The sequence below is a fragment of the Salmo trutta genome, chromosome 24 (assembly GCF_901001165.1).
Source record: "Salmo trutta chromosome 24, fSalTru1.1, whole genome shotgun sequence".
NCBI lineage: Eukaryota > Metazoa > Chordata > Actinopteri > Salmoniformes > Salmonidae > Salmo > Salmo trutta.
This window is the reverse complement of record NC_042980.1, coordinates 41118575-41133368: the sequence shown is the minus strand read 5'-3', so window position 1 is coordinate 41133368 and position 14794 is coordinate 41118575. Positions and strand designations below refer to the sequence as shown.

Sequence of the window (14794 nt, the reverse complement as noted above, 5' to 3'; positions counted from 1 at the left end):
ATATGACTCCTCACATCACTCATCATATCACTACTCACATCACTCCTCATACCACTCCTCATACCACTCCTCATATCACTACTCACATCACTCCTCATATCCCTCCTCATATCACTCCTCATATCCCTCCTCATATCACTCCTCATATCACTCCTCATACCACTCCTCATATCACTCCTCATATGACTCCTCATATCACTCCTCATATCACTACTCACATCACTCCTCATATCCCTCCTCATATCACTCCTCATATCACTCCTCATATGACTCCTCATATCCCTCCTCATATCACTCCTCACATCACTCCTCATATCACTACTCACATCACTCCTCATATCCCTCCTCATATCACTCCTCATATCACTCCTCATATGACTCCTCATATCCCTCCTCATATCACTCCTCACATCACTCCTCACATCACTCCTCACATCACTCCTCACATCACTCCTCACGTCACTCCTCATATCACTCCTCATATCACCCCTCATATCACTCCTCACATCACTCCTCATATCACTCCTCACATCACTCCTCATATCACTCCTCACATCACTCCTCACATCACTCCTCATATCACTCCTCATATCACTCCTCACATCACTCATCATATCACTACTCATATCACTACTCATATCCTCTTGATGATGTCTAACCTCGGCTAACTTGGGGTGTGTCTTGTTGATGGCGTGTGATGAGGCGTTGACGGCGTGAGCCAGCTCCTGCTCTAAAAGCCCATTGGTCTTGGCTGCCTCACAGATCCTGTGATTGGACAAGGGGAGAGGTCAGAGGGCACCGTTCTGACTGCTGACTGGACAGAGTGTTTACAGGTATAGTATTCAAGATAACAGTTTAAAATGGAATAAAATGTGGTGTATAGGTATGTTTGTGTGTGTGTGTGTGTGTGTGTGTGTGTGTGTGTGTGTGTGTGTGTGTGTGTGTGTGTGTGTGTGTGTGTGTGTGTGTGTGTGTGTGTGTGTGTGTATACCTGGTGATGAGATCGTCTGCAGCGCGGGCAACCAGCTGTACGAGGGCCACCTCCTCCTCAGTGGCCAGGTCCACAGACTGCTGGGAGTAAAGGTGTGACCGCAGGGGCAGCTTGTCATACCTCAGCTTGTCCTCCCACGACTTCAGAGTGTTCTCAAACGCCTGCACATGGAGACACAGGGAGGAGACACAGGGGGGACATATGGAGACACAGGGAGGAGACACAGGGAGGGACACATGGAGACACAGGGAGGGACACAGGGAGGAGACACAGGGAGGAGACACAGGGGGGAAACATGGAGACACAGGGAGGGACACAGGGAGGGATACAGGGAGGGACACATGCAGGAGACACAGGGAGGGGCACAGGGAGGGACACAAGGAGGGACACAGGGAGGGACACATGGAGACACAGGGAGGAACACAGGGAGGAGACACAGGGAGGGACACAGGGAGGGACACAGGGAGACACAGTGAGGGACACAGGGAGGGACACAGGGAGGGACACATGGAGACACAGGGAGGGACACAGGGAGGAGACACAGGGAGGGACACATCGAGACACAGGGAGGGACACAGGGAGGGACACAGGGAGGAGACACAGGGAGGGACACAGGGAGGGACACAGGGAGGAGACACAGGGAGGAGACACAGGGAGGGACACAGGGAGACACAGGGAGGGACACATGGAGACACAGGGAGGGACACAGGGAAGGACACAGGGAGGAGACACAGGGAGGAGACACAGGGAGGAGACACATGGAGACAAAGGGAGGGACACAGGGAGGGACACATGGAGACACAGGGAGGGACACAGGGAGGGACACAGGGAGGGACACATGGAGGAGACACAGGGAGGAGACACATGGAGACACAGGGAGACACAGGGAGGGACACAGGGAGGGACAAATGGAGACAAAGGGAGGGACACAGGGAGGGACACATGGAGACACAGGGAGGGACACAGGGAGGGACACATGGAGACACAGGGAGGGACACAGGGAGGGACACAGGGAGGGACACAGGGAGGGACACATGGAGACATAGGGAGGGACACAGGGAGGGGACACAGGAAGGAAAGGAGTTAACATCCACAGAGACTCAGACCAAGACAGAGAGAGACAGGGACAGAAACAGAGAGAGACAGAGACAGAAACAGAGAGAGACAGGGACAGACACAGGGACAGAGTCAGAGACAGGGCATACAGTAACAGTTTAAGATAGGATTCAATCCATATTGCAGAAGATCAGCGTTATAGCTCGATTTAAATTTAAAGGACATTTTCCCATGTTTGCGGAGATAACGTTCACGGTAAACGCTGTACATGTCGGCTCAATCCCCCCCCAAAAAACATAACATTTTAACATGGACCTTCCGCGATACTTCCGCAATAGGGATTAAATCCAGCTCTGATTCCCTCCCCATATCATCTCTATTGACTGTTGGTCCTCTTTCTCACCCTGTCCCTGGTCAACATCTGGGCTCTGTTCTTGTGTTGGATCTTAATGACTCCAGGAGGTTGTACCCAGGCCTCTCCATCCACTTGGATAGGAACACCCTCATCTCCCAGGATAGTGATCTTCACTGAGCGACACTGACAGTGGAGGAAAGAGTCATTGGATGAAAGACTACAGTAGAGTGCAGGTAGTCTGTGTGTGTGTGTGTGTGTGTGTGTGTGTGTGTGTGTGTGTGTGTGTGTGTGTGTGTGTGTGTGTGTGTGTGTGTGTGTGTGTGTGTGTGTGTGTGTGTGTGTGTGTGTGTGTGTGTGTGTGTGTGTGTGTGTGTGTGTGTGTGTGTGTGTGTGTGAGTGTGCGTGTGTGTATTACCTGTGCTATGCGGTGGTGTTGCAGTTTGATGACTCTGGACACAGCCATCTGCATACTGCCAAACACTGCTACCACCTCCAGGATTTTATCATCAAACGACGGGGCACAGAAGATCTAAACACACAAATACACACACACACACACACACACACACACACACACACACACACACACACACACACACACACACACACACATACACACACACACACACACACACACATACACACATACACACACACACACAACATAACAGTGGCATGGGTTAAAACACAATGAACACAGTTACAGTACATTTCTCTAAAGCAGGGCTGCCCAATCCTGGTGCTGAAGGGCCGAAACCCATTTCTACCTTGCCCTCAACTGGTGTCCCAGGTCTGAATTATTCCCTTATTAGAAGGAGAAGATGAACCAGAAGAGTTTCGACCCCCCAGGACCTAAACAAGCTCTGCTTTAGAGCATGCTGATGATACTTATTGTGTGTGTAGAGGAGAATTATTTGTGCATACATTATCCGTATCCTCATCATCACCATCATAACCATCATAACTATCATCATAATCATCATCACCATCATCATAACCATCATCATCATCATCAACCATCACCATCATAACCATCATCATCACCATCACCATCATTATCATCACCATCATAACCACCATAACCATCATCATTATAACCATCATCATAACCATCACCATCATAACCATCATCACCATCATCATCATCACCATCATCACCATCATCGTCATAACCATCATCATCATAACCATCATCACCATCATCGTCATAACCATCATCATCATAACCATCATCACCATCATCACCACCATCATCATAACCATCATAACCAGCCGTCTTCATCGACCTGGCCAAGGCTTTCAACTCTGTCAATCACCACATTCTTATCAGCAGACTCAATAGCCTGGGTTTCTCAAATGACTGCCTCACCTGGTTCACCAACTACTTCTCATATAGAGTTCCGAGTGTCAAATCGTAGGGCTGTTGTCCAGACCCCTGGCAGTCTCTATAGGGGTGCCACAGGGTTCAATTCTCGGGCCGACTTTTTTCTCTGTATATATCAATGATGTCGCTCTTGCTGCTGGTGATTCTCTGATCAGCCTCTAAGCAGACCACACCAGTCTGTATACATCCGTCCCTTCTTTGGACACTGAGTTAACAAACCTCCAAACGAGCTTCAATGCCATACAACACTCCCTCCGTGGCCTCCAACTGCTTTTAAATGCTAGTAAAACTAAATGCATGCACTTCAACCGATTGCTGGCCGCACCCGCCCGCCCGACTAGCATCACTACTCTGGATGGTTCTGACTTAGAATATGTGGACAACTACAAATACCTAGGTGTCTGGTTAGACTGTAAACTCTCCTTCCAGACTCACATTAAGCATCTCCAATCCAAAATTAAATCTAGAATCGGCTTCCTATTTTGCAATAAAGCCTCCTTCACTCATGCTGCCAAACATACCCTCGTAAAACTGACTATCCTACCGATCCTTGACTTCGGCGATGTAATTTACAAAATAGCCTCCTACACTCTACTCAGCAAACTGGATATAGTCTATCACAGTGTATATGGGGTTTTGTCACCAAAGCCCCATATACTACCCACCACTGCGACCTGTATGCTCTCATTGGCTGGCCCTCGCTACATATTCGTCACCAAACCCACTGGCTCCAGGTCATCTACAAGTCTTTGCTAAGTAAAGCCCCGCCTTATCTCAGCTCACTGGTCACCATAGCAACACCCACCCGTAGCACGCGCTCCAGCAGATATATTTCACTGGTCATCCCCAAAGCCAACACCTTTTTTGGCCACCTTTCCTTCCAGTTCTCTGCTGCCAATGACTGGAACGAATTGCAAAAATCACTGAAGCTGGAGGCTTATATCTCCCTCTCTAACTTTAAGCATCAGCTGCCAGAGCAGCTTACTGATCACTGTACCTGTACACAGCCAATCTGTAAATAGCACACCCAACTACCTCATCCCCATATTGTTATTTATCTTGCTCTTTTGCACCCTAGTATCTCTACTTACACATCATCATCTGCACATCTATCACTCCAGTGTTAATGCTAAATTGTAATTACTTCACCTCTATGGCCTATTTATTGCCTTACCTCCCTAATCTTCTACATTTGCGCACACTGTATATAGATTTTTCTATTGTGTTATTGACTGTACATTTGTTTATGTGTAACTGTTGTTGTTTTTGTCACACTCTGTCGTAGGAAGCAGCGTGTTGTCGTTCCACATTTTATTTACACTGTGAAACTATGCAATACATATAAATAAACTTGAATAGCAAAAAAAAAAAAAAGAAAACTGACACAGCGGTGAAACATACACTACTCAAAGACAATCTCCCACAAAGCCAGGTGGAAAAAACCCTACTTAAGTACGATCTCCAATTAGAGACAACGAGGACCAACTGCCTCTAATTGGAGATCATCCCAAACAAACCAACATAGAAATAGAAAACTAGAACCTAACAACATAGAAATAGAAAACATAGAATACAACAAAGAACTCCAAATCTCGAATGCCCACCCAAATCACACCCTGACCTAACCAAAATAGAGAAACAAAACGTCTCTCTCAGGTCAGGGCGTGACACACTCCTTTGCTTTATCTTGGCCAGGTTGCAGTTGTAAATGAGAACTTGTTCTCAACTGGCCTACCTGGTTAAATAAAGTTGAAATAAAAAATAAAAATAAATAACCATCATCATCATAGCCAACACATCACTATCACCAAATTCATGCAAGTGATGGAACAATGCTTCAAAGTGTTGATTGTTTGAAAATATCTGGCTTTGAGGATAGATTGGGAATGATCTTTTGGAAAGCATATTGATTATATTAGAAAAACAATGAACTATAAGCTTAGGTTACTATACAGATCTAAGAATTGTTTTACTGTATCCATTGGAAATACCTTAGTTACCCAACTACTGCTTCCTATCCTAGACTATGGTGACGTCATCTACAGTATCAAAACATACCCAAGACCTTAATCTTTGCAGATGCATTCTTGGATGCCACTATTGCACAATGTATGAATCACTAAATTGGCTGTCACTCCCAAAACAGAAGACAATTGCATTGGTACAATTTTTTTTTAAATGTATCAACTTAAATTTCCCGGTATATATTAAAGGGTAAATCAGCAGTCACTACATCCATTTTTAATGTTATGAGGCCATTGATTCTTGAAGAATATAACGTAGAAATGCCTTGTGAGCTTAGTTCAACTGTTGGACTCCAGCAGAACCCAAAATATAAGCTTGTTTTACTCCAATGTCTATAAACAAAGTAAATGTAAACAAACACTGAACAGCCTCAAAACATGTTTATAACTATAATGTAAATACCAAGGAAGGTCAGTTCTTGCATCCATAACTCTGTCTAGGAAATTGAGAGCAGTTACATTCGCCCAGACGCAGTATTTAACGAATAGAATCATCACCATGTGAAGATATTTGTAAATACTGTGTGTACAGTGGGGGGAAAAAGTATTTGATCCCCTGCTGATTTTGTACGTTTGCCCACTTACAAAGAAATGATCAATCTATAATTTTAATGGTAGGTTTATTTGAACAGTGAGAGACAGAATAACAACAAAACAATCCAGAAAAACACAAGTCAAAAATTTTATAAAATGATTTGCATTTTAATGAGGGAAATAAGTATTTGACCCCTCTGCAAAACATGACTTAGTACTTGGTGGCAAAACCCTTGTTGGCAATCACAGAGGTCAGACGTTTTTTGTAGTTGGCCACCAGGTTTGCACACAGCTCAGGAGGGATTTTTTCCCACTCCTCTTTGCAGATGTTCTCCAAGTCATTAAGGTTTCGAGGCTTACGTTTGGCAACTCGAACCTTCAGCTCCCTCCACAGATTTTCTATGGGATTAAGGTCTGGAGACTGGCTAGGCCACTCCAGGACCTTAATGTGCTTCTTCTTGAGCCACTCCTTTGTTGCCTTGGCCGTGTGTTTTGGGTCATTGTCATGCTGGAATACCCATCCACGACCAATTTTCAATGCCCTGGCTGAAGGAAGGTTGTTCTCACCCAAGATTTGATGGTACATGGCCCTGTCCATCGTCCCTTTGATGCGGTGAAGTTGTCCTGTCCCCTTAGCAGAAAAACACCCCCAAAGCATAATGTTTCCACCTCCATGTTTGACGGTGGGGATGGTGTTCTTGGGGTCATAGGGAGCATTCCTCCTCCTCCAAACACGGCGAGTTGAGTTGATGTCAAAGAGCTCCATTTTGGTCTCATCTGACCACAACACTTTCACCAGTTGTCCTGTGAATCATTCAGATATTCATTGGCAAACTTCAGACGGCATGTATATGAATTCTTGAGCAGGGGGACCTTGCGGGCGCTGCAGGATTTCAGTCCTTCACAGCGTAGTGTGTTACCAATTGTTTTCTTGGTGACTATGGTCCCAGCTGCCTTGAGATCATTGACAAGATCCTCCCGTGTAGTTCTGGGCTGATTCCTCACCGTTCTCATGATCATTGCAACCCCACGAGGTGAGATCTTGCATGGAGCCCCAAGCCGAGGGATATTGACAGTTCTTTTGTTTTTCTTCCATTTGCGAATAATCACACCAAATGTTGTCACCTTCTCACCAAGCTGCTTGGCGGTGATCTTGTAGCCCATTCCAGCCTTTTGTAGGTCTGCAATCTTGTCCCTGACATCCTTGGAGAGCTCTTTGGTCTTGGCCATGGTGGAGTGTTTGGAATCTGATAGATTGATTGCTTCTGTGGACAGGTGTCTTTTATACAGGTAACAAGCTGCGGTTAGGAGCACTCCCTTTAAGAGCGTGCTCCTAATCTCAGCTCGTTACCTGTATAAAAGACACCTGGGAGCCAGAAATCTTTCTGATTGAGAGGGGTCAAATACTTATTTCCCTCATTAAAATGCAAATCAATTTATAACATTTTGGACATGCGTTTTTCTGGATATTTTTTTTGTTATTCTGTCTCTCACTGTTCAAATAAACCTACCATTAAAATTATAGACTGATCCTTTCTTTATCAGTGGGCAAACGTACAAAATCAGCAGGGGATCAAATACTTTTTTCCCCCACTGTATGTATATAAACTCAGCAAAAAAAGAAACGTCCCTTTTTCAGGACCCTGAATTTCAAAAGATAATTTGTAAAAATCGAAATAACTTCACAGATCTTCATTGTAAAGGGATTAAACATTGTTTCCCATGCTTATTCAGTGAACCATAAACAATTAATGAACATGCACATGTGGAATAATGGGTTAAGACACAGTTATAAAAACTTAGGACACTAAAGAGGCCTTTCTACTGACTCTGAAAAACACCAAAAGAAAGATGCCCAGCGTCCCTGTTCATCTGCGTGAGTGTGCATTAGGCATGCTACATGGAGGCATGAGGAATGCAGATGTGGCCAGGTCAATAAATTGCAATGTCCGTACTGTGAGACGCCCAAGACAGCGCTACAGGGAGACAGGACGGACAGCTGATCATCCTTGCAGTGACAGACACGTTTAACAACACCTGCACAGGATCAGTACATCCGAACATCACACCTGCGGGACAGGTACAGGATGGCAACAACAACTGCCCGAGTTACACCAGGAACGCACAATCCCTCCATCAGTGCTCAGACTGTCCGCAATAGGCTGAGAGAGGCTGGACTGAGGGCTTGTAGGCCTGTTGAAAGGCAGGTCCTCACCAGACATCACCGGCAACAACGTTGCCTATGGCCACAAACCCACCGTCGCTGGACCAGAAAGGACTGGCAAAGAGTGCTCTTCACTGACAAGTCGCGGTTTTGTCTCACCAGGGGTGATAGTCGGATTTGAGTTTATTGTCGAAGGAATGAGCATTACACCTGTAATCAATCCCGCCTGTACTCTGGAGCGGGATCAATTTGGAAGTGGAGGGTTCGTCATGGTCTGGGGCGGAGCGTCACAGCATCACAGCTTGTTGTCATTGCAGGCAATCTCAACGCTGTGTGTTACAAGGAAGACATCCTCCTCCCTCATGTGGTACCCTTCATGCAGGCTCATCCTGACATGACCCTCCAGCATGACAATGCCACCAGCAATACTGCTCATTCTGTGCGTGATTTCCTGCAAACAGGAATGTCAGTGTTCTGCCATATCCAGCGAAGAGCCCGGATCTCAATCCCATTGAGCACATCTGGGACCTGTTGGATCGGAGGGTGAGGGCTTGGGCTATTCCCCTCAGAAACGTCCGGGAATTTGCAGGTGCCTTGGTGGAAGAGTGGGATAACATCTCACAGCAAGAACTGGCTAATCTGGTGCAGTCCATGAGGAGGAGATGCACTGCAGTACTTAATGCAGCTGGTGGCCACACCAGATACTGACTGTGACTTTTGATTTTGACCCCTCCCCCTTTGTTCAGGGACACATTATTCCATTTCTGTTAGTCGCATGTCTGTGAAACTTGTTTAGTTTATATCCCAGTTATTGAATCTTGTTTTGTTCATACAATTATTTACACATGTTAAGTTTGCTGAAAATAAACACAGTTGACAGTGAGAGGAAATGTTTATTTTTATTTTTATTATAGATACTTAGTTTTACTAGTTGTATTAGTAGTTGCAGCAGTAGTTTTATTAGTTGTATTAGTAGTTGTTGCAGTAGTTTTATTTCTTATATTAGTAGTTGTAGCAGTAGTTTATTAGTTGTATTAGTAGTTGTAGCAATAGTTTATTAGTTGTATTAGTAGTTGTAGCAGTAGTTTTATTAGTTGATTTGGTAGTAGTAGCAGTAGTTTTTTATTAGTTGTATTAGTAGATGTTGCAGTAGTTTTATTTCTTATATTAGTAGTTGTAGCAGTAGTTTATTAGTTGTATTAGTAGTTGTAGCAGTAGTTTTATTAGTTGTATTAGTAGTTGTAGCAGTAGTTTTATTAGTTGATTTGGTAGTAGTAGCAGTAGTTTTTTATTAGTTGTATTAGTAGTTGTTGCAGTAGTTTTATTTGTTATATTAGTAGTTGTAGCAGTAGTTTATTAGTTGTATTAGTAGTTGTAGCAGTAGTTTATTAGTTGTATTAGTAGTTGTAGCAATAGTTTATTAGTTGTATTAGTAGTTGTAGCAGTAGTTTTATTAGTTGATTTGGTAGTAGTAGCAGTAGTTTTTAGTTTTTATTAGTTGTATTAGTAGATGTTGCAGTAGTTTTATTTCTTATATTAGTAGGTGTAGCAGTAGTTTATTAGTTGTATTAGTAGTTGTAGCAGTAGTTTATTAGTTGTATTAGTAGTTGTAGCAGTAGTTTATTAGTTGTATTAGTAGTTGTAGCAGTCGTTTTATTACTTGTATTATTAGATGAAGCAGTAGTTTGTATTAGTTGTATTAGTAGTTGTAGCAGTACTTGTATTAGCTGTAGGCCTACTAATGTATGTTTTTTGAAACTATTATTATTATTTCATTGTTAATGTTATTGGACAGCAGTAGCCATACTATTCTTCTTACTAAGTATTGTTTGTTTGTTTGTTTCATTTGGACACTCTTGAAAACGAAATGGTGCATCTCAAGAGATGTCATCCTGCAAAATGTCTAATAAATAACCATCATCACAACCACCATCATCATTACCATCATCATTACCATAACCATAGTCATCACCATCACTGATCTCCCTCCATTGAAAACTGTCTTCTGACATTTTCTTCACCTCCAACTCGTCTAGTGAGGACAGGGGAGGTTAGAGTTTAGATTAGAGACTCTGGAGTGAAAGGTTCCTCTGACTTGATATTGATCTCTCTGTCCACACTGTCCATGATTAGGTCAAGGTAATGATGAATCAGACACCATTGTACTACAACATTCCTCTGCTCTGATCCACTCATAAATGCCTCTTTAAAGCAGATCTGTACTAGTTAGCTCCCTGCGTGTCAAAGGCTCAGAGAGAGGCTGTGATCTATTGTACTGTAGTTTAGAGTAATACCACTAGGTGAAGCCCTACTCACAATAACACACCCTTCATTGAGTCCTGTGTGACATCAAATAAAATACAATTAAATATAATTGTATTTGTCACATGTGTTGAATACAACAGGTGTAGACCTTACAGTGAAATGCTTACTTACAAGCCCTTAACCAACAATGTAGTTACATTTTTTTAATGAAAATAAAAAAATAAGAATAACAAATAAAAGTTACAAATAATAAGTAAAAAAACAATATGATTATTGTGGATAGACAGATTAATATAATAGTTTGATTAAAATGTTAACATGCTTTCAAGAAGAGCGAATTCCCAAATAATCCTGTTTACAAAGACACATCTGAAATCAGGCTACCTCATGGGACTGTAAATCCAGAACATCTGTAATCAAAATAAATGTTTTACCACAGCGACCATGTTATTTTTACCAATACTATTTGATTAGGAGTTCAGACATATACAGTTTATTTGTGAAAACTATTTCTAAGATGCGTACTTTTAGTTTTTACAAATTCACTTCACTCGCCCATAACAGAGAGGCTTGTGTTGTTGGTGCTGGCATATGCACAGATCAAATACACCCCTATAACTCTGATTAAGATGTGTACATGTCCTAATCATTCTAAAGATTGCTCAGAAAACCAGGCGCTTTAATCAGTGTATGCTTACTTCGATTATGGCCTGACACCGATTAAGATTAATTATTCATTATTAAGATACTTATCTCCCTCACTAGCTTTAAGCACCAGCTGTCAAAGCAGCTCACAGATCACTGCACCTGTACATAGCCCATCTATAATCTATAATTTAGCCCAAACAACTACCTCTTTCCCTACTGTATTTATTTATTTATTTAGCTCCTTTGCACCCCATTATTTCTATTTCTACTTTGCTCTTTCTTCCACTGAAAATCTACCAATCCAGTGTTTTACTTGTTATATTGTATTTACTTCACCACCATGGCCTTTTTTGCCTTTACCTCCCTTATCTCACCTCATTTGCTCACTTTGTATATAGACTTATTTTTCTACTATATTATTGACTGTATGTTTGTTTTACTCCATGTGTAACTCTGTGTTGTTGTATGTTGTCGAACTGCTTTGCTTTATCTTGGCCAGGTCGCAATTGTAAATGGGAACTTGTTCTCAACTTGCCTACCTGGTTAAATAAAGGTGAAATAAAAAGAAAAGAAAAAAGATAAGCAGAGTAAAGTGTTCACATGACTAATACCATACTTGGCCTTCTACCATAATCAGTTTAATATCAAAATATTAGTGTTCATGTAAACACACTCACTGACATCAATTCAACAGGTTTCTTTTCATTGGGGCCAAAATAGTCAGAGGTCTGCAGATGGTTTATAGTTTGAACACAGGTTAAGAAATATGTTTGTGCATGTGGATTTACTGCAAGTGTGTGTGTGCACCTGTGGTGTGTATGAAGAGAGTAAACGCTGAGGACGATGTGTGTGTTGGATCAGTTCCACTGGAAGTCCTCCCAGCAGCTGGCTCTGTCCCAGCACAGCTGTTACAACACCACATCACACAAAGGTAACCTTTTTTTTTTTTTTTTACCTTTATTTAACTAGGCAAGTCAGTTTAGACCAAATTCTTATTTACAATGACGGCCTCCCCCTGCGATGCTAGGCCAATTGTGCGCCGCCCTATGGGACTCCCAATCACGGCCGGTTGTGATACAGGCTGGAATCGAACCAGGGCGTCTGTAGTGACGCCTCAAGCACTGAGATGCAGTGCCCTAGACCGCTGCGACACTCGGGAGCCACAAACCTCACTGCCCTTGAATTACAACACCACATCACACACACAGAGGTAACCTCACGGGACTAGGGGCCTCTCATGCCAAATAGTGTCCCCCTGCCACAAAGTACCAACCAGAGGTGGTATTGTTATGTTTGCCTGTTCTCCTACAACACTGAGCCAGCAGCCACAAAGTCCCAACCAGAGTCACACACACACACACACACACAATTTTGGTAGACCAGCACTCACGTCGTCCTCCTTGGTTCCTCCCCAGAAGTTGGTTCCACCTGCATAGCTGGGGATGTTCAGCACCGCAATGCCCTGAAGGCTGGGCAGGGGGATGTACTGACCGTCACACTGGACACACACACACACACACACACACACACACACACACAGAGTTACAGTTAGGCTCTATTCCAACATGGAGAAGATGCAGGCTGGGCAAGGGCATGTACTGGCCATCATTCCCTGTGGTAAACACAATATGGCCGCCATTCTATCCACCACAAAACATTGATTTGAATGGGAAAGTCCCTTCTAGTAATTCTAGTTCTATGGTTTCGTCTCTCACCTCCAGTTGAACCTTCTGTTCTAGATTCTTGTAGGTTCTCTGGAGGAGCTCCTTGGTGCCCAGAACCCCATACCATACCCTGTTCTTCGTACGACTCCTAGAGAAGGGGGGGGGGGGTGTAGTGAGGAAGAGAAATGAGTGTAATGAGAAAAGGGTGAGAGAATAGAGGAGAGAGAGGAATGAGAAAACAGTAGAGAGGGATGAGGGAGGAGAGGAGAGATACACCTAGAGCTCACCTGCACTTCTCTGGGTGTTCCTCCCTCTTGTTGTTGAACTCCAAGGTGATCTTAGCATCCAGCCCAACGCCAAAGTAGTTGTTCATGACACACTTCTCACTAAAGCCCTCTCTGTGGGGAGATAGAGAGACACAGAGAGGTTCACAAAACTACACAAACCTGAAACTGAAACCTTCTGAATATGGTAGCCTAAAGGTCAGAGCTGAGAGGTCAGAGGGTCTTACAGTGAGTCCAGGTCAGAGTCCAGAAAGGGCGTAGCTCCAAATGGGTCGATATTGGCCAGCAGCATCTTACTGATGATGGAGCTACCAGCTATAGAGGCTGCCAGACCAGCACGCAAACCTGTACAGAGAAACAGTGATGTTCTTAGAGACTGCTGTGTGTGGTATGTCTACATGTCTCAGGGCAAACGATACGTGTGTGTGCGTGTGGGTGTGTGTGTGTGTTAGGCTTGGGCAGTATACCGTATATACCGTAAACTGGGGCATTTGAAAATAGCCACGGGATGGTTTTTCAATACCATCAACAACGTTGAAACTATTTCTTTGAAACTACTTTTTAAACTACTTTTTAAATAAATACCTGCAGTCAACTTGTGTGCAATACGTTAGGCGATAAAGAAGATTGCATTCCTCATTTCACATGTCACATTATTTTTCATTATGAAGCTTACCAGTATTCCCCAGTCACAGGGTGTTTGTTTACAAGCACACAACAACGAGAGACTGGAGCCTTGTGAGTCACTCACTGTTGTACAGCACTCACCAGGTGATCTAATTACAGTAGGGAATTCACAATTAAATGTTTGCCAGCTAGATATCTCTTAAATTATTAAGTTAAAGCTGCAATATGTAACTTTTTGGGTGACCCGACCAAATTCACAGAGAAATGTGAGGTATAGATCTGTCATTCCACTTGATAGCAAGTCTAAGAAGCAGTAGATCTTTTCTATGTGCGCTATTTCTATGCTTCCCGTTCTTAAGTTCCATTTTTGCATCTTTGACTCTCGGTTACACTACACATTGCTTGTTTTGTCACATAAACAGAAATTAGTCGAATTATATGAATTTTAGCAATCAGGAAATGGTGATTTCTGCATATTGCACCTTTAACTGTCTAAAATGTGCTAAATGCTCTGCAGTTGTGCATTTGGTTTTCTCATTTAGTAGCTAGCTATCTAAATCAAGCTTTGCTTGGCAACTGCAGAGAATCCCCTCCTGGATCAAGCTTGCTATCTAATATTTGTTTTGGTAAGAAGCATTTTTGAGTTACTTGTATAAATTTATGAGCTGGGATGTCTGTCCTGTAAATACTTTAGGTCAGAGACTGTATAAAATGTTTGCAATGCGATCGTTTGCATTCAGTTGGAATTCTCTATGGGATTTTACATGAAGTACATATTTGTTAGCATTGCTAAACTTT

General features: G+C 43.1%; 1 protein-coding gene across 6 annotated transcripts in view; it reads right to left on the bottom strand.

Moving 5' to 3' along the window:
* The window catches only part of LOC115161316 (diacylglycerol kinase eta-like), a 121202-nt gene that overhangs the window by 14274 nt on the left and 92134 nt on the right, over positions 1-14794 (bottom strand). For all 6 annotated transcript variants that reach the window (XM_029712204.1, XM_029712205.1, XM_029712201.1 and 3 more), the window contains 8 exons: positions 13597-13714; positions 13373-13483; positions 13137-13233; positions 12812-12919; positions 2818-2931; positions 2451-2585; positions 992-1152; positions 660-765 (listed from right to left, as the gene is read on the bottom strand). In XM_029712204.1, coding sequence (XP_029568064.1) covers positions 660-765; positions 992-1152; positions 2451-2585; positions 2818-2931; positions 12812-12919; positions 13137-13233; positions 13373-13483; positions 13597-13714 — 950 coding nt within the window. The remainder of the gene's footprint in view (positions 1-659; positions 766-991; positions 1153-2450; positions 2586-2817; positions 2932-12811; positions 12920-13136; positions 13234-13372; positions 13484-13596; positions 13715-14794) is intronic.